Source organism: Anguilla anguilla, chromosome 17 (assembly GCF_013347855.1).
Source record: "Anguilla anguilla isolate fAngAng1 chromosome 17, fAngAng1.pri, whole genome shotgun sequence".
In the NCBI taxonomy this organism is placed as follows: Eukaryota; Metazoa; Chordata; class Actinopteri; order Anguilliformes; family Anguillidae; genus Anguilla; species Anguilla anguilla.
The window spans coordinates 6,493,787-6,514,926 of NC_049217.1; the positions used below are offsets into that span (position 1 = coordinate 6,493,787).

The following is a 21,140-nucleotide window of genomic DNA, read 5'->3' on the forward strand; positions in this document are numbered from 1 at the left end:
ACTCTTTATCAATCTCTCTCTCACTCTATAGCATATCTAACTCTCTATCACATCTCACTCTCTATCACATCTCACTGTCCAGAGCTGTGAACTCTTCCACCTCCTCCAAATGTGAAAATGACGGAGGGGGAAGTGGGAGTGTCACTATCTCCACACCAGCTAACTGCTTTTTTTTTCCCACAGGCAAATTGTGCTTGCATTTGGTTACTATTGCAAATGAGATTTACCAGCAATGAGAGCAAAACCCAAATATGTTATCTCTAAATATATGGAATAGCATCTGTAGCATGTTTTCTCCAACCTTACCAGGCTCTTTGTAATTTCTGAGCTCACCAGTGCTCTCTTTCTTCTTAATGATGTTCCAAACAGTTGGTCTTCGTAAGCCTAATGGTTGGTCTATGTCTCCGGCTGTTTTTTTTTTTGTTTTTGTTTTTTTGTTTTTAAAAATATATATATTTCTCAGCCTCTTAATGGCTTCCTTTACTTTCGTTGTCAGAACTCTGGTCCTCATGTTGACGAACACCAAAAACACTCCAAAGGCAATCAAAAGGCTAGAGGTTATCAGTAGAGTATTTTGCGAATGTAGTGGATTTTACTGACTGGCATATTAAAAAATCTAAGGACTGCACAGTCTGTCAAATCTGGTTGTTCAGCCCCATCATAGGCATAATAATCGATGAGAGAACAGCTCTGAAAACAGAAGCAAATGCTTTTGTCATAATTGAAATATTGTAACAAGATAAAAAAAAAATCATATTCACTATAATTGAGAGGAGAACCCGCTATCTTTGAATATATAACTCAAATAATATTATTATTGGCCCACTTTCCAAATTAAAGTGATTTATTTCTATATAACATATATCCATCATGCCAGATTATGTGACTATGTGGAGAATTATTATGCATGTAAATTGAATAACAGGATAAGAGACATTGTTTTGTGGAATGAGGATAGTCTGTGTGATGTGGAATGGATTTTCAAATATGACTATCAGCATTAGTGCCCTCGAAAAGTGTAGGAACGACAGAGCGGAATCTGCTATTTTTCGCTTAAGATACTTGGATTTGAGATCAAAATATGATGACAAAAGTACACACAATCAAGGTTTTTTTTCATGGTATTCGCACATGTGTATGTGTATTCGCATTGAGTCCCCCATAAGGGTATGTCAGCGTAAGTAAATCTGTGTGCGTCCTCAGCTCTGGACAGGAGAGTTTTTCCCTTCAGTCACAAGCCTCTGCCCAGCCAGTCATTTCATTTCTTTCAAGATTCTTCTTTGACAGGAGTAAAAAAAAACGATCTGGCTCCTGTTTTTTTTTTTGGAAATTACAACAATCTGATTAGCCCTCTCGCGCTTATACGTGCTGTGGTGACTCGTGATGTAGGTGATCATAGGTGTGGAGCAGCAGGTTCCGGCTGAGGACTTTTCAAAGACCTCTTTTGTGCTCAATGCATTCACGCATTTTGTGAATGCCGGTTACATTAGTCTTTCAGGATTTGATGAGCAAATTCGAAACTCCTGTTTTTTAATGGTCTCCTGGTTCGGAGCCAATTTCAGAGGCGGAATGATGACTTCCAGCTCCCTGAAAAAAATCCTATTTGTTTGCTTCATCCTCGGGGCACTGACGATATTTTTATTTTACTTGAACCTTGTGACGCAGTCATCACCTCTTCAAGGGTAAGATTATGAACAAGCTTTGATTCTGTGCAGCATTTGATCTGTCACTGTGTATCTAGTCTTCTACAATCCCCAAATCATTTTTAGTGTCAGTTGTTAGAGCTGTATCAGGAAACAATAGAAGGGACAAGAAATTCAATAAACTTCCCAGTGGGCGGATAAAATATGTTTGCATTATGGTTTCTGTTATATTTTGCAGTGTTCTGTATTATGGCAAAAGTTTCAGTTTCTGTGCTCGTTCAAAGGTTCAGCGTGTATTCTGTATTTTAATGTTCTAAGATATCAAACATGCTGTTTATCTTCTTGAATGAGAGAATATTTTTTTTTAGGAAATTAATGGCTTCATGGGAAATGTTGAATTTAGACTGGAAACTGAAACATAATTCTTCTTTGTCTACTGTCTGCATTCAGAGGTTTTTTATGATAGCAAATTGAATAAAAATGTAATTTATTTGATTGATTGATTGAAATTATTTGAAAAATGTCACATCCATGAAATTATGTTCTTGTGTTGGGCATTAAGGGGGTTCCCAACCCCTCACATTCATAACCCCCTTTTATTTACTGCAAACACCTGAACACCTTCAACACGCCTTTAAAAGAGACAGGTTTAGCCTTTAGCATTTAAAAACGACAGATTTAGCATTTAAAAGAGACAGCTTCAGCATTTAGCCTTTATTTTTATTTTTCCATAGATTGCGTTGTTGCCGTTCTCGTTGTTAGTGTTAATCAGTTTAACCATCAGGGTCCAAGTTGAACTATGCGGTTGTTCCCTGTACTTGGACCGGTACTTCTCTCTAGGGGTTTCGTCATACTTGTTCCTGGTTATGGTTATACACTTTGTTGTACGTCGCTCTGGATAAGAGCGTCTGCCAAATGCCTGTAATGTAATGTAATGTAATGTAATGTTAAAAGAGACAGCTTAAGCCTTCAAGTGGCAGCATTAGCATTTTGCATTAAAAAAACAGCTTTAGCCTGTAGCTTTTAAAAGAGACAGCTTTAGCGCATTTAAAGGAGTTTTAGCATTTATCGTTTAGAAGCTTTCTCCTCTTCCCAAAAATAAACTGAAATATGCCTCTCTGCCAACCGAACTGCTCATTCGTTGGGCGTAGGTCCTGTACGGTCAAGAAAAAACAAAACGAAAAAAACAAACATCAAGGTAGCTGAACAGCCCGAACCTGTAAGGTCTGATTGGCCACGGTTAGTTGTCAAGGTTACGTCTTGTCCCTACCCACGTAAATGTCAATCACCTTACTCCCATTTAGTTGTGCTTTGTAACTAGAATTGAAAATACATTCTTTGAGTTTACAGGTCCTCAGATTTTAATCTGTAACTGAGTGAAATGGATGCTCATCTCATTGCACTCTAAAGCAGAGTCACCAGGGAGTGCCTTGTGTTCCATTCCATGACTGTCTCACAGACTCAGGGGACTGTGTGCTACTGATGGGCTCAGATTGCAGAAGAGCAGGAAACTTTATTGGCATTCCTGTTAAAATTACACCCTGGATAATATGCTTACTGTATAGCAACGGCAAAAAAAATAATAAATAATAACAACAATAAAAATACAAATGATGATGCATTTTGCCATATTTACATCAATTTTATTGATGTTCCAAAGCCTCAGTGGCATGTCTAATCACCTTAGAAGGTGTTATGGATCCCTGTGTTTCAAAATGCCTAAATTAGTTAACTTCAAAGGTTTAAAAACACATCGAATGTGTGTCACAAAAATGTGAATAATTTAGTCACAACTTTCAAATTAAAAACGTGGGTCTGGTGATGAGGAGATAAACTCCTTTTATCAGTCATTTTATTGCAGCCCCCTCAGTGTATGAGTGTTCCTTATCTTCACAGCACTTAGGATCCGATTGAATGCAATCCTAAGGGCTTTGGTCGCCTGCTATGACAGTTTATGAGGGGCTAAATGGAGGCTACATGCATGTACACCAGCAAGCTTATATGATATCTCAGACATACCGTTCCCAGAGTAATCACCACTAAAGTTGTCCGTTCGATGACAGGTCGTTGTGCAATGTTATCATTGCTATGTGGACGGTATGTCCAGCATTTCATTGTCAGAAATATCAGATTATCTTCCTGGTGAAGGTGCACATATTAGTGGCTTGCTGTTCCTATGTTAACTCCTCACGAGCTGTCATAGAAATCAAGGGTCCTGTAATAATAATAATACCGTTCGATGACAGGTCGTTGTGCAATGTTATCATTGCTATGTGGACGGTATGTCCAGCATTTCATTGTCAGAAATATCAAATTATCTTCCTGGTGAAGGTGCACATATTAGTGGCTTGCTGTTCCTATGTTAACTCCTCACGAGCTGTCATAGAAATCAAGGGTCCTGTAATAATAATAATAATAATAATAATAATAATAATAATAATATAATAATTCTGTATAAGCTTCGCTCACCTATGTGTTTGTTTATAGTTACAGAACCCTTGATTTTCTATGATAGAAATCAAGGGTTCTGTAAGTATAAGTTTTGCTCACCTATGTGTTTGTTTATAATTACATCATATATTAACTTTTCCTCGTAACATAGCTTATATTCTTTAGAATACCAGTGCGTTTTAATATACCACTTGCATTATTTTAATTACATGTATATTAAAACTCACTGGCATTCTGAGGAATATAAGTTATGCTACTAAAAAAAATTAATATTGAATGTAAATTAAAAAAAAAAAAAAACACATAAGTGTACAAAGCTTAATGATTTGTTCCTTACAATGTATGACCGAAAACTATATTCGTTCATTCATTCATTCATTCATTCATTCATTCATACAGAACCTTCAACAAAATCAATTCAACAAACCAGCTATCACCTTTCAGGAAAAATCAGTAATTTGCATGTTCAACTGATTAGTAACTTTTTTAAAGGAGAGTGCACCATCTACAACTCTTTTTGATATATTTTAATATATTATACATTTATCTTTATGGCACAGAAATGGTGCAATGGTGGTGGGGGGTTGAGTCCCATTCACTAAGCTCCATTTAGTGATGTATAGTTACAGCCTTAATTGTGATGACCTCTGTCACAATATTACCGACAATCTGAGTTATGATTACTGTGAAATTGAATGTTATCACCGTAAAAAAAATAAATAAATAAATTTAAAAAGATATGTGCGATCAGGTGAGTTCCAGGTTCAAAGTTTTTTTGAAGGTTTTCCTGTTCTGTGGTAAGTGCCAAGGAATTAATCAAAACATGCAACTTCATTGCCTTTGTTTGAACATGTGGGCTGGATTCTGCAGCCTGCCCGACTGGTTCTCTCCAGTTTTGGGTATTTCAACAGAAAGTCCATATCATGCCAGTCACTCCTGAACTGCCAATTCTGGTAAGCTGATTCTTTATTTTGACAATCCAGACCTAATCACAAGCAGGTTCTCTGCACATAGTCGTCTGTGACAGCACTTTTACTCCTATGTTCAGTTGGTATTAATGAGCCAATTGTGTAACAAGAAAACATTCCCGTCACACCACCAGCACCAGCCTGTATTGTTGAAAAATGGCAGGACAGATCCATGCACTCATGCATTTTACTCCGAATTCTGACCCAACCATCTGGATGTTGCAGCAGAAATCAAGATTTGTCAGACCAGGAAACATTTTTTTACTCTTCATTTGTCCAGTTTTAGTGATCATGTTTCCACTGTAGCCTCACCTTCCTGTTCTTAGCTGACAGGAGTGGAACCCGACATGGTCTTCTGCTTCTGTAGCCCGTCCGCTTCAGCGTTCTACATTACATTACATTACATTACAGGCATTTGGCAGACGCTCTTATCCAGAGCGACGTACAACAAAGTGTATAACCATAACCAGGAACAAGTATGACGAAACCCCTAGAGAGAAGTACCGGTCCAAGTACAGGGAACAACCGCATAGTTCAACCTGGACCCTGGTGGTTAAACTGATTAACACTAACAACGAGAACGGCAACAACGCAATCTATGGAAAAATAAAAATAAATAAAAATACAAGTAGTCGTTAAGACTGGCGCATCAACTAAGTCACCTATTAAACAGCTGCCTAGTTACAACCCTAAGTTTAGTCATTTACAGGGGGGGAAGGGAGGGATGGGGAGAGGTGCAGCCTGAAGAGGTGGGTCTTCAGTCGTCGTTTGAAATGTTGTGCATTCAGAGATGCTCTTCTGCAGCTGAAATGTGTGGCCTTTCTGTTACCTTATATGAGTCTACCCATAATCAACAAGATTAACAAGATAGCTTAGCTCACAGAACAGCCTCTCAGGATGTTTTTCATCACGTCGTTCTCTAAATTCCTGAGACTGTAGTGTCTGAAAATCCCATGAGGGCAGCTGTTACTGCTGGAACCGCAACGTCTGGCACCAACAATCATACCACGGTCCATGTCACTTAAGATCTTGCCCATGCTAATGTTTGATTGAATGACATCTAAACTGCTTCACCATGTCTGCATGCTGCACGTGGGCCTCAGAAATCATGCCATCATTCCCTTCGATTTCATTACCATTTTCGGGACTTCCGGATCAAAAAAATAGACTGCCTGCAGGAGAAATTAATGCCACTTTCCTAATTTCTTCAAAATAATTTTTTGCATTTTGGCGTTTGTTTGTACATGAAAAAACAACACTTTTGGATAGACTCCCAATAATTGTAATTAGTCAAAGGAAAGTAGTTTTATTTTTGAGTAAAACTTATTTTTTTCTGTTGTTGTAAGTTGAAATTGAAAAAAGTTTGTTCTTTAAATTGTTGTTCAATAAATTCACATAAATTAACTGAATTATCCTGGTCCCACCAATGCTGTCCATGACACTGATCTTTATCCTGGTCCCATCAGCGCTGTCAATGGTGCTGATCTTTATTCTGGTCCCACCAGCGTTGTCTATGACACTAATCTTTATCCTGGTCCCACCAGCGCTGTCCGTGGTGCTGATCTTTATCCTGGTCTCACCCATGCTGTCCATGACACTGATCTTTATCCTGGTCTCACCCACGCTGTTCATGGCACTGATCTTTATCCTGGTCTCACCCATGCTGTCCATGACACTGATCTTTACATATATGAAATTTGCTTTTTAGGTTTGAGTGCATTGCATTAAGCAAATAACAGAGGAATAGGTCTGTTAAGTGTAGCATGTACTTTGAAATAATGTAGCTTGTACTCTGAAATAATTTCATTCATTGTCTTGAATAAAATATTGTTTTGACTTGTACATCTGCTAAATATATATCTTAGATGTAAAAGTCAAGACAATATTCTATTCCCAACATAAATGAAATTATTTCAGAATAAAAGCTACACTTAACGAGCATTTGCCTTTGTTATCTGCAAATAAATTGCACTCAGATCTAAAAAGCAAATTTCAGTGTTTCTCGTGATCTGAACAGAAACTGTAGGGTCCCTTTAAACTCGAGAGAGTAGTTAAATGAATGCATGGGATTGTTGGTGCATTTTCAGTGTTGTAAAGCAAAAAGCAAAAGGCATATGCTGACATGGACTAAGACTAAGACAGACAAGTACTAGCATTATGTAAATAATATATAGTATATGGGAATTCAATGAATTTAAGGTATAACATTCGCTAGACTTGTAGCTGGAAGGGTTTGGCATGAGGTACTAGTTACTGGCATTAGTAACTTGCCGTGACTAATGACAGCAGGTGCCATAGTGAATAAATTATGAACTCCTCCATCTGTTTCTCTTCCAGTTGTCCAGCAACCCACCAAACAGCATTTGGACAAGGTAAACAATCTTATTAATCAAATGAGATTCTAATATCTCTACAGTTTGTTTAAAAAAATTAAAAATCACAAAAACAGCATAATTAATATGCACCCCCCCCCCCTTTTTTTTTTTTCTTTGGGCTCCTAATCCCTTCTGGGCAACGCGGGATGACAGCACAGAGCACCAAACTGGTAAGCATGTGTGCCTTCAAGTACAGCACACCAACCCTCTGGTAAATTAATAAACCTCCACTGACCTCACACTTCCAGAGCGCACACACCTGCAGACTTCAATCCAGAGCCAGTTACACCTACAGACTTCAACCCAGAGCCAGTTACATCTACAGACTTCAACCCAGAGCCAATTACACCTACACACTTCAACCCAGAGCCAATTACACCTACAGACTCTAGCCCAGAACCAATTACACCTACAGAATCCAGCCAAGAGCCAATTACACCTACAGACTTCAGCCTAGTGCCAATTACAGCCACAGACTTCACTTCGTCAAAGCGCCAAGCATTCTAACAGAGCTACACACATCCTCACACCACCAAGCATTCTAACAGAGTTACACACTTACTCACACCACCAAGCATTCTAACAGAGTTACACACATCCTCACACCACCAAGCATTCTAGCAGAGGTACACACATTCTCACACCACCAAGCATCTAACAGAGTTACATACTTACTCACACCACCAAGCATTCGAAGAGAGTTACACACTTCCCAACACAGCCAAGCATTCTAACAGAGTTACACAGCATGTGTCACCACTTCTTCAGAGGTGACGTCTTATTCTCTGTTTAGGTTATCATGCGGACTTTATAGGGAAGTGGTGAATGAGTTTGTGCTGTACCAACCTGTGCCACTGGATGGCGGTAGTAACACGCACACTGCATGCGCTGGAATCAGGAGTCGTGGGCTGAGTCCCTTGAACAGTCCACCAGGTGGCAATGCGCCAACGATGCCCCCTGGCCTACTTCCGCCAGCTCTCCGCTGCTCTCCCGGCTGATGGCCACTGACGTGCGTTTTTTTTTGGTTCACAGGATCCTCCTTTCACCCTTCCTGCCACCAGTAGTCCCGCTCACCTGGAGCCCAGGTAAGGTTCCCCGTCATCAGAGCAGGCAAACCGACACTCGTGCTTGCAACACAAACAAAAACCAGTACCCGGTACTGGCGAGTCTACAGGAAGCAGCTCAAAAAAGGGCGAAAAAAAGGCGAAACCTTGACAGATCAGTTATGTGGAAGACACACCTCTGCTTGAGAGTTGTTGTGGATCCGGTTTGTCCACCCATCCCTATCAGTGCCAGAAGGCATGAAATGAAACAGAGGCTTTCTCTATGATTAATGTTGTCTTTTGGCTGAACTGCATATTTGAACTCTCAGCTGCATTCATGAGCATGGCATGGAAAATCCGGGTTCAGAGAGTAAAAGTCCTCTCTGGTATTTTGTTGGAATCACCCGGATTTGCCTAATAGCGCAATTCCTCAGCCCGGAGGTAGAAGCAATCAGTAAAATCAGCTGGCTGAGTACATGGGTGGCATAAACACACGGCAGGACTTTTGTAACCCCTGGACCTTCTACGTCTGGTCACGGGTAGAAAACTCAAATCAAAACCTGAGCAAAATGAGTAAATGACTCTCATGTGACCCGGGTGCTCCCCAGTAGTTTTCGGTTGAAAAACGTAGCCGGCTTGAGGAGTTTGAGGAAAGCAGAAACCGCTCAGTTTTTGATGGATCTTTATCACAAGCGGGATCACAAGCACTTTACTGTAGCATCATGGGATCTCCAACAGCTACCAAACAAATGAAAAAAGCCTAAATCATCTCAAAATCATTGGTCCAGAAAATCTGGAAAAGTTATAATTGAACCCCCCCCCCCCCCCCCCCCAAAAAAAAAAGGTCATAAAGAGAAACTCTGAGGCAACAGGGAGCAGGGGAATTCTAAAATGGATTGAATGACATTAATGTGAATGATTGAAGAAAGGCCGGGGGCAGGACAGAGTTAGGCAGATAGCAATGTGGTGTCTCTGAACCTGTTCAGTTATATTCATTGATGTTCCGATGCGTGTTGTGCTTGTGCAGGATCTACGACCCCATGCCCAATGTCAGCTATCAGCGAAAGTCGTGTTCCTGTCCAAAGGGAACCTCAAACTTGAGCAGCATCCTGAACCTGGATGAGTTTGACGACATTGTCAAACACAGAGCTCAGCAGTACAAAAGCCATCTGATCAGGTGAGTGTGGTTTTGCGCAGTTGCCAGAAATAAAACTAATTGCCACAGATTTTGAACAGAAATGAACAGCACTGACATTACAGGCTTTTCGGTAAAAAGCATAGGTCTGTAGATCTAAAGATTTTGGTATCTACTAAGGGGCGACATAGCTCAGGAGGTAAGACCGATTGTCTGGCAGTCGGAGGGTTGTTGGGTTCAAACCCCACCCTGGGCGTGTCGAAGTGTCCTTGAGCAAGACACCTAACTCCTAACCCCTAACTGCTCTGGCGAATCAATTGTAAAGCGCTTTGGATAAAAGTGCTATATAAATGCAGTCCATTTACCATTTACTAGGGCTGGGTGAAATGACAATAGTATCAGATAGTGACAATGATTGACAGCTGTCATGATGGGAGCCGGGCATTGTGATTTGCAGACACTGTCCACTTTGCTTGCTTCCGTTTGCTTCTACCTGCAGCTGCTGCAGCTTGTAAGAGCATAGTCTCGCACAGCGGTATGCAGAGTGGATAAACGCTTTCAGGCTATAGTGGCAGGCTATAGTATGCATGGTAGGTATGGCAGGCTGTAGTATGCATGGTAGGTATGGCAGGCTGTAGTATGCATGGTAGGTATGGCAGGCTGTAGTAGGCATCGTAGGTATTGCAGGCTGTAGTATGCATGTTAGGTATGGCAGGCTGTAGTATGCATGTTAGGTATGGCAGGCTGTAGTATGCATGTTAGGTATGGCAGGCTGTAGTATGCATGTTAGGTATTGCAGGCTGTAGTATGCATGGTAGGTATGGCAGGCTGTAGTATGCATGGTAGGTATGGCAGGCTGTAGTATGCATGGTAGGTATGGCAGGCTGTAGTATGCATGGTAGGTATGGCAGGCTGTAGTACGCATGTTAGGTATGGCAGGCTGTAGTATGCATGTTAGGTATGGCAGGCTGTAGTATGCATGTTAGGTATGGCAGGCTGTAGTATGCATGTTAGGTATTGCAGGCTGTAGTCGGCATTTTAGGTATGGCAAAATAAGCAAGAGATGCATCTTCCCATGTCAGAGCCTGTCGTCAGGCAGAGACAGGAAGGCCTCCATTTGTCTCTTTCTTGCTCACTCACCCCTTCGTTACTTAGGTATTTTGGAATACAATTCCTAAAATATATATTTTTTTCTTTGAAAATAGCAGGTGCTCTAAAGTCATTTGGCCAGCAATAAAATAATAAATTACTATAAATTCATATTTTCATAATCTTAATAATAATGGGCAGGAGGATTGGCATACCATCATATATCACTTATATACATATACGTTTCAAAACTAAATTGTGTGGTTTTGGTAAGCCTAAGGTTTGACCTATGTTGTTGACTGTTTTTTCTTATTTCTCAGCCTCATAGTGGCTTCCTTGTCTTTCATTGGTACAATTTTGGTCCTCATGTTGACAATAACGGCAATGACGGACTTCAAACGCAATCAGAAGTCTTGGACCAAGACTAGATACTTAAGGATATCTTATACCTGCACTAAGGAGGCCATTGAACACACTTGACTAATCATAAACCCCTGTGAAGCTATGTGTCCAAAACATTGTGGTGCCACGAAATGGGGGCAGTGTACAACACGGTGAAACTAAAATGCATTAAAGTGCCTTTTAACAAATGCTGAAAATCTGCACATAAACCACCTGTGAATGGTTTCATTATAAATCTAAAATTGTGGAGTACCGAGCCAAATCGTGAAAAAAATGTCTTTGTCCCAGACATTACGAAGCTCACTGTGTCTATCCACAGTCTGCTGTTGTGTGGTAAGAGTGCTGCTTTGAAAACATTTTTTGGGAAAGTGTCTTATACACTGGCAATTTGTCTGATAAGGCCCTACAGGGTCAAAATGTGTCATCTGCAAATAGTCTGTTGTATTACGGGTTTGAGTGTCTCTAGTGTATATTATTGTAAATATATCATATACCTGTACATGTACACCAGTATATACACCTGTACTGCATACAGTATATACTTCTTCAGGCATACCAAAATGATTTTGTGTCTTTTACAGGAAAAAGTCAGTACTTAACCAATTTCTGTTGGCTCCACCAAACTCGCCTCTACAATATCCAATTCAAGGATTCATTGTCAGTCCTCTCCAAACAAGCATCATTCCAGGTACTTATTATTTGTCCACATTAAAGTTACACATAGCACCATTAATTCAAACTAAATTCAACAGAGAAACCTTGAGGTCCAGGGCAGTAAATACATTGATTTTCAACATTTAGATGATGTCTAGATTACATTGCGACATTCCATAATGATAGTGCATCAGTTGAAGCCATTCTATTCAATTAATCAATTAATTAATCAATTTATGAACTCTCTCATTTGCCACCATGTAGAAAACGGGTTTCCAGAGTGATTTCCAGAATCCTCAGCTGATTCTCCAAAGCAGTATTCCTTTTCCCTTACCCTAGAATTTTAAAATGTGTATTCATTTACCCTGTTGACTACCAACAATATTGTAACAGGATTCCTATATTTAACTGAGAGATACCAGTACACAAAGGGGTTTCTCCAGAATTTATTATTAAAATGTTCTTTGTTACAGGTTTAAGTGTGCATTCTGTACAAAAACAAAATTACCAGGTAAGCAGAAACATTTTACTTCTCCTCTCATTTTAATTGTTTGGAAAATTTGGTTAATATCATATTTTTTTCAGATTTACTTTGAATAGGCATTCCATCTCATGTATGTTTCAATGACAAAAAAATATTGTTTGTTTTGGCTTTTAAAAAACAACAGGAAAGCAGTCAGTTCAGCAACACAGTTACTTTTGTTTAATCATAATTTGACATAAATATGAAAAGGGATAGTATTAACACACATGATGGCTGGAATGATAGTTTATGTTACCATAACATCACCAAACATCGCCCGAGCAATAAGTCTGCATTGTATAAACGTGGGTTTATTTGGCCCTCCGGGAAGTGAGTTACTAATCTGAGAAAAGGCTGCGGGTCTCTTCCATAACTGCGGATTCTATGTGCAGGTGACATTGAGCGTGAGCGGTGGTGTCCTGGCAGTGGAAAGTCTTCAGGAAAAGGACCAAGTGAAGGGACAGGATGAGAAGGTTCTCTCCATTTCTGCCTCCAGCCTGCACTCTCTCAATGACCTGCTGGGTCGGGTCTCCTACAGAAGCACTGTGTACAGCATCAAGTCTGGAGACCTGGGTAAGCCCCTCCCCTGAGCTCTGTTCCACTTCTCTCTCTCATCACTCTATAGGGTTTGTAATGAGCTATGAAATCACATGGTTATGCTTGTCTGTATACCAACAAACTTGGGAGTAAGCTATGAGTCAGATCAATAAAATTTTGCAACCACTGATTATCTAGAATACATGTTTCGGTATCAACTGCTAATCTCAGTTGTCAAGATTAATGTTTGGTTTTTCCGTGTGTTTTGATTATTCATCAGTACACTTCACCTTTGAGGAGTACAAAGCCGTCTTCCCCATTGTGATCCGACAGCCTACAGTGCCAGTTCTGTACGCCTTTGGAGCAGGTGAGTCAATTGAATATTAATCCTAGCAATTCGTGAAGGAAAGAACATAGCACATAAATGCATTCACTTCCTAAAAATCAAATTTAAAGCTTTCATGTGGGGAATCCCTTTTGTTGAAATGATTGGCTTATTCTCCTCAGTGTGTGTGTGTGTGATTATAGAATGCAGATCTTGATTCTCATTGCAGATATCAAGTCCCAAGTAACGATCACAACAAAGACCTTCCTCAGATATGATAAACTGAACAATCTCATCAGAAGTATTAGAAAGTTTTACAAAGACATTAAAATCATCGTTGCGGATGACAGCTTTAAACGACGCAAAGTGAACGGCAGCAACATTGAGCAGTACTTCATGCCACCTGCACAGGTACAGCTTTTAGAAGAGATGCTGGAAGAGTTTTAGTACATGTACAGTATGCACATGGTGCTACATTAGGGAGAGACATAGGGCTGGATTTTAAAAGATAATAACCTATGGTAGTCAGTTTTCATTCATTCATTCATATTCATTTCTGTGTCCAGTGTTGAGTGTTGAGTGTTGCACGCTGTGTTCAATGTTGAGTGTTGCACACTGTGTTCAGTATTGAGTGTTGCATGCTGTGTTGCGTGATGAGTATTGCATGCTGTGTTGAGTGTTGAATGCTGTGTTCAGTATTGAGTGTTTCATGCTGTGTTGCGTGTTGAGTATTGCATGCTGTGTTGAGTGTTGAGTGTTGAATGCTGTGTTGAGTGTTGAGTGTTGCATGCTGTGTTCAGTATTGAGTGTTCAGTGTTGAATGCTGTGTTCACTGTTGAATGTTCAGTGTTGCATGCTGTGCTGTGCTGAGTGTTCACTAATGCACTGTGTTTTTTCTGTTTTACCCTGTAGGGCTGGTTTGCTGGCAGGAACCTTGCTGTCTCACAGGTCACCACCAAGTACTTTCTGTGGGTGGATGATGACTTTGAGTTCACAGAGAGAACAAAGATTGAGAAATTTGTAGAAATCATGGAGTCAAAGCCTGAACTGGATGTGGTAAGCAAGAACAAGAAATAGTTTGAAATGAAGGATAATTCAAAATGGGCATTGGTTTACTTCTATTTTTTAATCTGTGTTCTCTTCGAAGATTCTGAGTGATAAAAGTATTGCACCAAACAAAGACATAATTAAAACAAAAGCCAGTCTCAAATGAAATTTCCCAACCCTGTGCTGCTAAGGTGCAGTGGCTAGCTGGTTTGCAGCTTTATCTGATGTGGCACCAGTGGCAATTTGAAATGAAATTGAAATCAGATGCTAACAAGTACACCAAGGAAAATTCAGACAGAGCGCCAGGGAGGCATCGGATTAGATCCCAAACAAGTGCCGGAATGTAAGGGGCAAAAAAGATTAGCGAGTTCTGAAGACTGCTGATGTCACCAGTATGCATAGATCAAAGTGCTTCACATCAGCTCGAAATGTAGTGAGTGCAGTTTGCAATTGTTTTAAAAAAAAAATCTATTTTTCACTTACATACAGAGGTGGGTAACCCGGCTTCAAAGAGTAAAAAGACTGACCATGTATTTGCTCCACCACCATGCACTAAACCAGCTGACTCTAATTAGCATAACTCTTCAGCATGATAGGAGACCTAATTATTGTAATCAGCTGGTTTAGTGCATGTTGGTGGAGCAAATACATGGTCAGTCTTTTTACTCTTTGAAGCCGGGTTACCCACCTCTGCTTACATAGAAAACAAGCAGACGATTTTTAATCCTTTCAGGTGTAATATCACAAATATGTGTTTAGAGTGTTTTTAACTGACCATTCTAATGCTGATGTAATAATCAACTTAAAGCAATGGAGCCTTTTTATTTATGCTTAGCCTTTCTACAATCCCTTTTTAAGGAGCGTATATGATCGTCGATCCAGGTGGTATTTCTAGAGTAAGATTTGGTCTTGGTTTTGAATGATGCAACTGCATTCAAGGTAGACTGGCATAGAACATTAAATTTATTCACTAACATGCTCAGCATTCGATACCAGCATTGGGGGCAACGTAAGGTAAAAGCGGGTGTCTGGCGGGTGCTCTGGTGAATGAGAGGCATCAATTGTAAAGCGCTTTGGATAAAAGCGCTATATAAATGCAGTCCATTTACCATTACCATTTACCAGACCATGGGGCCCATCCACGCACTGGAGCAGAGCCTTAACAGATACCAGGCTATGGGGCCCATCCACACAGTGGAACAGAGCCTTAACGGATACCCAGACCATGGGGCCCATTCACACACTGGAACAGCGCCTTAACTGATACCAGACCATGGGGCGATGTGTATCATGGACAATGATAGACATTACATTACATTTATTTGGCAGACGCTTTTATCCAAAGCGACGTACAAAAAGTCCATTTCACGGTCGTAGACAACTACTAAACACAGGTTCAATAAGATACAATACCTATTTTGTACAGCTATTTCTAGCCAAGAACACAGTGAACACTATTCTGACCTAACCTCTGCAAAGCCAACTAGGCAGAAGAATAAGCTACAGTATTAGGACAAGTACAAATTACCAAAAAGTACTGGGATGGGGCTACATGTAACAAGTGTCATAAAAAGGGGGGGTGGGAGTGTATTTAGAGTGAAATATACAGTGTGGTAGTAGTTAGTCCAAGTATAGTCTGAAGAGATGAGTCTTCAGGCCACAGCAGAAGATGGGTAGTGAGGGGGAGGTTCAGAGAGGGACGGGGAGTTCGTTCCACCACTGGGGAGCTAGGGTGGAGAAGCTCTGTGATCCCTTTGGTCGGGTGGAAGGGGTTACAAGGTGCCCTGCTGCCGCAGAGCGGAGTGGTCGAGCAGGCACATAGGATCGATTTATGTCCTGCAAGTAGATGGGAGCTGTCCTGTTGGCTGCAGTGTAGGCAAGGGTCAGGGCTTTGAACCGGATCCTGGCAGCGACCGGTAGCCAGTGGAGTGATCGCAGTGGAGTGATCGCATAGACATGAAAACAAATTGAAAGCAACCTTAATATTTGAACCGGAATCCGTCCAGTGATGTATAGAAATGTTAAAGTAGAGATAATTATAACATGGAGCACTAAGGGACGGAGGGATATGACATTTACAGGAACAGGATTTAAAAAAATGCCCCCCAGAATACACTTCTCTTAAATCACTAACAAGACCAGGTTAAAACCTAGTATATGGCTGGACCTAACACGCGTGATCCGGCCGACCAATGGTGTAACTTCATCACTAAGTCAGTCAGTCAATCAGTCATTCACAGACATTTGCGTTTGTAGGGCTAGCCCCGCTGTTGCGGTCCAGCCAAAATAACTGCCACTCCTGTATTTGTGTTGCCTTCAGCCAAACTCCAAGTTTCTAAGATTCTGTCTCGTGTCATTTCTGATTTCGTGCCAGGTGGGCGGTTCTGTAAGCTCAAGCACGTTTTCTTTCATGCTGGTCAATGAGGAGGGGGATGAGGAAGGTGGCTGTTTGCGTAAAGTGAAAGGGGACTACCAGCCCATTCCGGGATTCCCCGATTGCTTCTTCACCTCTGTGGTGACCAACTTCTTCCTGGCCCGGACGGACGCCGTGCGTAAGGTGGGCTTCGACCCACTGCTGAAGAGAGTGGGCCACTCAGGTGAGGCCAAGCGTCAGGTAATCTGTAGTCGTTTGATTTTGAGAAATGCATGCATGTGCCAGCCCTCTCAAAGCAATAGGGAGAGAAATTTTTTGGATTTGAACAGACAAAAGTCGGATGCCCAGGCACCTGACATTTTAATCATGTTATCATATCAATTCAATATCCAATTCTGTGTGATCATTTGTTGTTTAGACTGAGATCAAATAGTCTAAATAAAGCCTTAGTTTTCTGGCCTGATGCCTGTCTAGGAAGGACACAGATAGTTCAACTGGTTTGCCATTGAGGGCAAGGCGTTCATGTTGAGTGTGTGTACATGTGTGTATGTGTGTGTGTGTGGAGGTGGCGGGGGGGTGGGGGGCTGAGAGAAAGCGGAGCAGGAGCTGAAGCAGCTTGCCCACGAACACTCTTAAAATGAATCCATGCAGTCGAGAACCTCTCGCTTATCGGGTCAAAGCCACACCCTTGTCAGCTGCACGAAAGGAAAAAATGAAATACGCTATAGATGTGCGTAACTATTAAATATTCAGTCCACGAGAAGCAAAGCCGACCCTCCCTGTGGCAGACTGATTCCTGATTATTTTTATGGTAAATGGACTGCATTTATATAGCGCTTTTATCCAAAGCGCTTTACAATTGATGCCTCTCATTCGCCAGAGCAATTAGGGAGTTAGGTGTCTTGCTCAAGGACACTTCGACACGCCCAGGGTGGGGTTTGAACCGGCAACCCTCCGACTGCCAGACAATCGTTCTTACCTCCTGAGCTATGTCGCCCCTCAACTGATTTTTTAAAAATCAGTTGAGGGACCTTTCCCTAATCTTTAACCACAAAGATTGCGGTGTCCTGTGTTTCTTTTTCTCTGTCTCCTTACTGCGTTCCCTTGCGTTGTCCTTGTCTGACAGACTTCTTCATAGACGGGCTGGGGGAGCTGCTCGTGGGCAGCTGTCCCGGGATCTCCACCGGCCACCAGGCTAAACGGGGGAAGATGTCGGATCCCCAGTATTACAAATACCGCTATCCGCCCAAGACTGAGACCAACCTTAAAATGTATCTCCACTTTGTCAAGAATCACCTGAAGTGCATCAAGTACTGAAAATCCGCGGGGATTGTGCACCTTACAACAATACCCTTGTTTTATGTCGGTACGTACGCTAATTTGAATTACAAATGAAAGTTTTTCAGTACTGTACATATAAAAGATGCACTGATATAATTTCTCCTTGACCGACTCCTTTTCCAAATATGGTTGGAACGACCGGGCTTGTACCAAATGCTTTAAAAAAAAAAGAGAAATATGAAATTTACGTAGCTTTGATTGCACATTCACCACCCTGTGTGATCCCTGGCCATCTGAAACCACTGCAAATGCATTCAAGTGAAGTAATGTCAACTCCCCATCCAATGAGCTGGCCACTGCAGTCAGGAAGCAGAGCTGCTGTCAATCTTCTGCTGCTGAAGACACATTTGTACTGCTTATGTAACAGCTTAGCCCACCAATACTTGAACATCTATCACAGCATTACTAGCCTCAGCATTGCTACATCTAAAACCATATCCTCAAACCAATTGGCCTCTTGAAGCACTGCATTCTCTGCGTCCTCTCCAACCAACTACAGCACTAAGTTTTAAGTTGTAGTTTTGTATATTTATTATTTCTATATAAGTTTTCTATTGACAGCTACCATTGATTGTGACCCTAATGGTTCTAATCCGTTTTGCTTATGCAAGGCGCTATGAATAACAGCATCTGACAAAATGCTAAATGAAATGCAATGTATTATGAGGTGTATGTAGTTTATGATTTATGCCTATGTTTCTGAAAGATTAATGAAAGATGAATGAATAAACATTTTTTGTTACATTTAACACATTTTGTTCTTGATGTAATGCCCCCCCCCCCCCCCCCAAGGCTCTATGCCACACAAAATGGGCTGCAGCCCAAAAAGGTAAAGAGATCCACTTAGAATTTTTCTTTATAGGGAAACAAACCAAAAGATGAGCAGAATCAAAATGGTACTTTTAAAATATTCATATTTGTACTTTTCATACAATAATGAAAACACCATTGTACAAACATAATGTGTAGACTTATAACTGATATTTATACAAAAATAAAATATACAGTTCAGACATTACGGGTACTCTTAAAAGGGGGCACCAAGAGTGCAAAAAATGCCCCAAAAGGGGAACTTTGACTGCAGCTTTCTCAGAATGTGTTTGTAATCCATATCCGAAATATATGATGAATGTCCTTCCTCTTTAATTCTTGGAAAAATCTGATGTCAAGATAATTTTGGGTTCAAATTCACGAGGGCAACCCAACATGTTTGTTGCATAGCAACCCTAAACCTTCAGGGCAGTGTTGTATTGAGAAGGTGGGATCCATTTTGCCCCTCAGGTTTCCGGTTTCTGTTCTGGGATCATCCCTGTGCCAGAAAAAGACCCGTGAGTGACACGCGGTTAATGACAGATTCACCGGCATGCTGGGAAATGGTGTCCATTATTCAGGCACATTTTCCCCACTATAGCATAGAAACCACAAGTTTTTTTAATCCCCTTAAAGGCATACAATGTAGGATTTTTTACCTTGAAAATATAATTTTAAAAAACCATGCTGAGGCATATCTATGATGCACTGGCAATCTCCGTCTTTACGCACTTTCACCGAATTTGTGCACCTTTGCCTGTATTTATTATTGTAAAATGTGTGGGATGTTTCTGGTACTTTTGTCTGTGTGGGGGTGCGTGGGTGTGGCTACATTTGGGATCAGATTTTGGAGTGTTTGTTGCTAGTTAGTTAATGGCTCCAATGGCCCAGATACAGTGAAGCAAAAGTTCAAGAACTAGAGTTAACTTTGGAATTGCTTTTCCTCTATGTATGTGTCTGGTTCATGGTCCTGACCAAACGATGTAATGTCCAGTCTAAGTAATTTATGGGGTAAATTTACTGGCAGTTGCCAATGAACTTGCATGTCAGTGACCCTGTTGAATACTCGGGGATGAGTGGGTGGTGTTGATGGAGGAGACTTCTTTGACTGTAAGATACAGGCTAACAAATTTAGCATAGTATGCCTTCAAGCAAAGTTTTAAGAAAAGTTTTTCCTGAAAATATGAGTAACGTTTTCTATGTTGAAAATGTGTTTTTGTTGGGATTTCAATTTACCACTCTTTGCAAGCTAAAGTTGGAAGTCATCCTCAATGTCTTTGCGATAAGGTCACCGCAGTGTTTACACAATTTTTTCCTTTAATGTGCCTTTGCCCAATAAGTGAGTTATTTCTAGCCAAATATACAGTGCAGTCTGTAAGTATTAGGACAGTGACACAATTTTGGTTGTTTTGGCTCTGTACTCCATAGGGTAGGATTTGAAATGAAACAAATATGAGGTTAAAGTGCAGACTGTCCGCTTTAACTTGAGAGTATTTACATCTATATCAAGCGCCCCGTGAAGGAATTACAGCCCTTTTTATACACCCCTCCCCCATTTTAAGGGACCAAAAGTAAATGTACAATTGGCTGCTCATCTGCTTTTTGGCCAGCTATGCGTCAATGCATCATTAGTTCACGCACAAGAAAACTAACAAAAGGTCTGGAGTTATTCTAGGTTTGTCGTTTACATTTGGAGCCTGTTGCTGTTGTCTGTCAACCAAGGACTATTCAGACGCTAGTAAATCAGGCCATCATGAGGCTGAACAATCTGAATAAATCAATCAGGGACATAGCCAAATCACTGGGTGCTTCAAAACCAACATGACTCATTGTTAACAAGCAAGAAGTCACTGCTGAGTTCAGCAGTAGCAAACAACCTGGTATACCACAGAAGACCACTGTACTGGATGACAGAAGAACACTTTCACTTGTGAAGAAAACCCCATATTCAAGCGTCAAACAGATCAAGAACACACTCCAGGATGAAGGCATAGAGTACAATGAAGAGAAGACTGCATCAACATAACCTCGGGAGGGTTCACTGCAAGATGCAAACCACTGCTAAGCCTTAAACAGAATGGCCAGGTTAGAGTTTGCAAAAACAAAATAAAAAAAATAAATAAATAAAAAAAATGTAGAGTTCTGGAACAAAGTCTTATGGACAGATGAGACAAGTACTAACCTGCACCAAAGTGATGGAAATAAGAAAGTGTGGAGAAAAAAGGAACTGCTCATGATCCAAAGCGCCCTCCCCTTCTGTGAAACATGATGGCGTTTGTGTTATGGCTTCTCTGTTTAGAGCTTTAAGCTTTACTGCATCGATGCATGGAAAGCTCACTGCAGTTAGGAGTACAAAATAGGAGTACTGCAGCAAAAATGAGGAAATACCCCTGAACTGAGATAAGAGAAAAACAAAGGTGTTA

The 21,140-nt window shown here is 40.8% G+C and overlaps 1 protein-coding gene across 1 annotated transcript; it reads left to right on the forward strand.

Annotated features, from left to right (window-relative positions):
- On the forward strand, positions 1 to 18,643 carry LOC118216681 (beta-1,4 N-acetylgalactosaminyltransferase 2-like). Its single transcript, XM_035398078.1, has 13 exons — positions 1 to 1,682; positions 7,400 to 7,434; positions 7,591 to 7,607; positions 8,470 to 8,522; positions 9,508 to 9,657; positions 11,688 to 11,794; positions 12,234 to 12,271; positions 12,676 to 12,856; positions 13,101 to 13,187; positions 13,375 to 13,556; positions 14,058 to 14,201; positions 16,567 to 16,789; positions 17,693 to 18,643. Exons 1-13 carry the CDS (start codon positions 1,534 to 1,536, stop codon positions 17,881 to 17,883), a joined length of 1,557 nt encoding a protein of 518 aa, XP_035253969.1. The 5' UTR covers positions 1 to 1,533; the 3' UTR covers positions 17,884 to 18,643.
- The last annotated feature ends 2,497 nt before the right edge of the window (positions 18,644 to 21,140 follow it).

Excerpts from the sequence above, each read along its gene's own strand:
- LOC118216681 (XM_035398078.1), top strand. The coding sequence starts at position 1,534 with ATGGTCTCCTGGTTCGGAGCCAATTTCAGAGGCGGAATGATGACTTCC. Across the intron at positions 1,683-7,399 it reads CAGTCATCACCTCTTCAAGG|TTGTCCAGCAACCCACCAAA; the intron begins GTAAGATTATGA and ends TTTCTCTTCCAG. Across the intron at positions 16,790-17,692 it reads GAAGAGAGTGGGCCACTCAG|ACTTCTTCATAGACGGGCTG; the intron begins GTGAGGCCAAGC and ends CTTGTCTGACAG.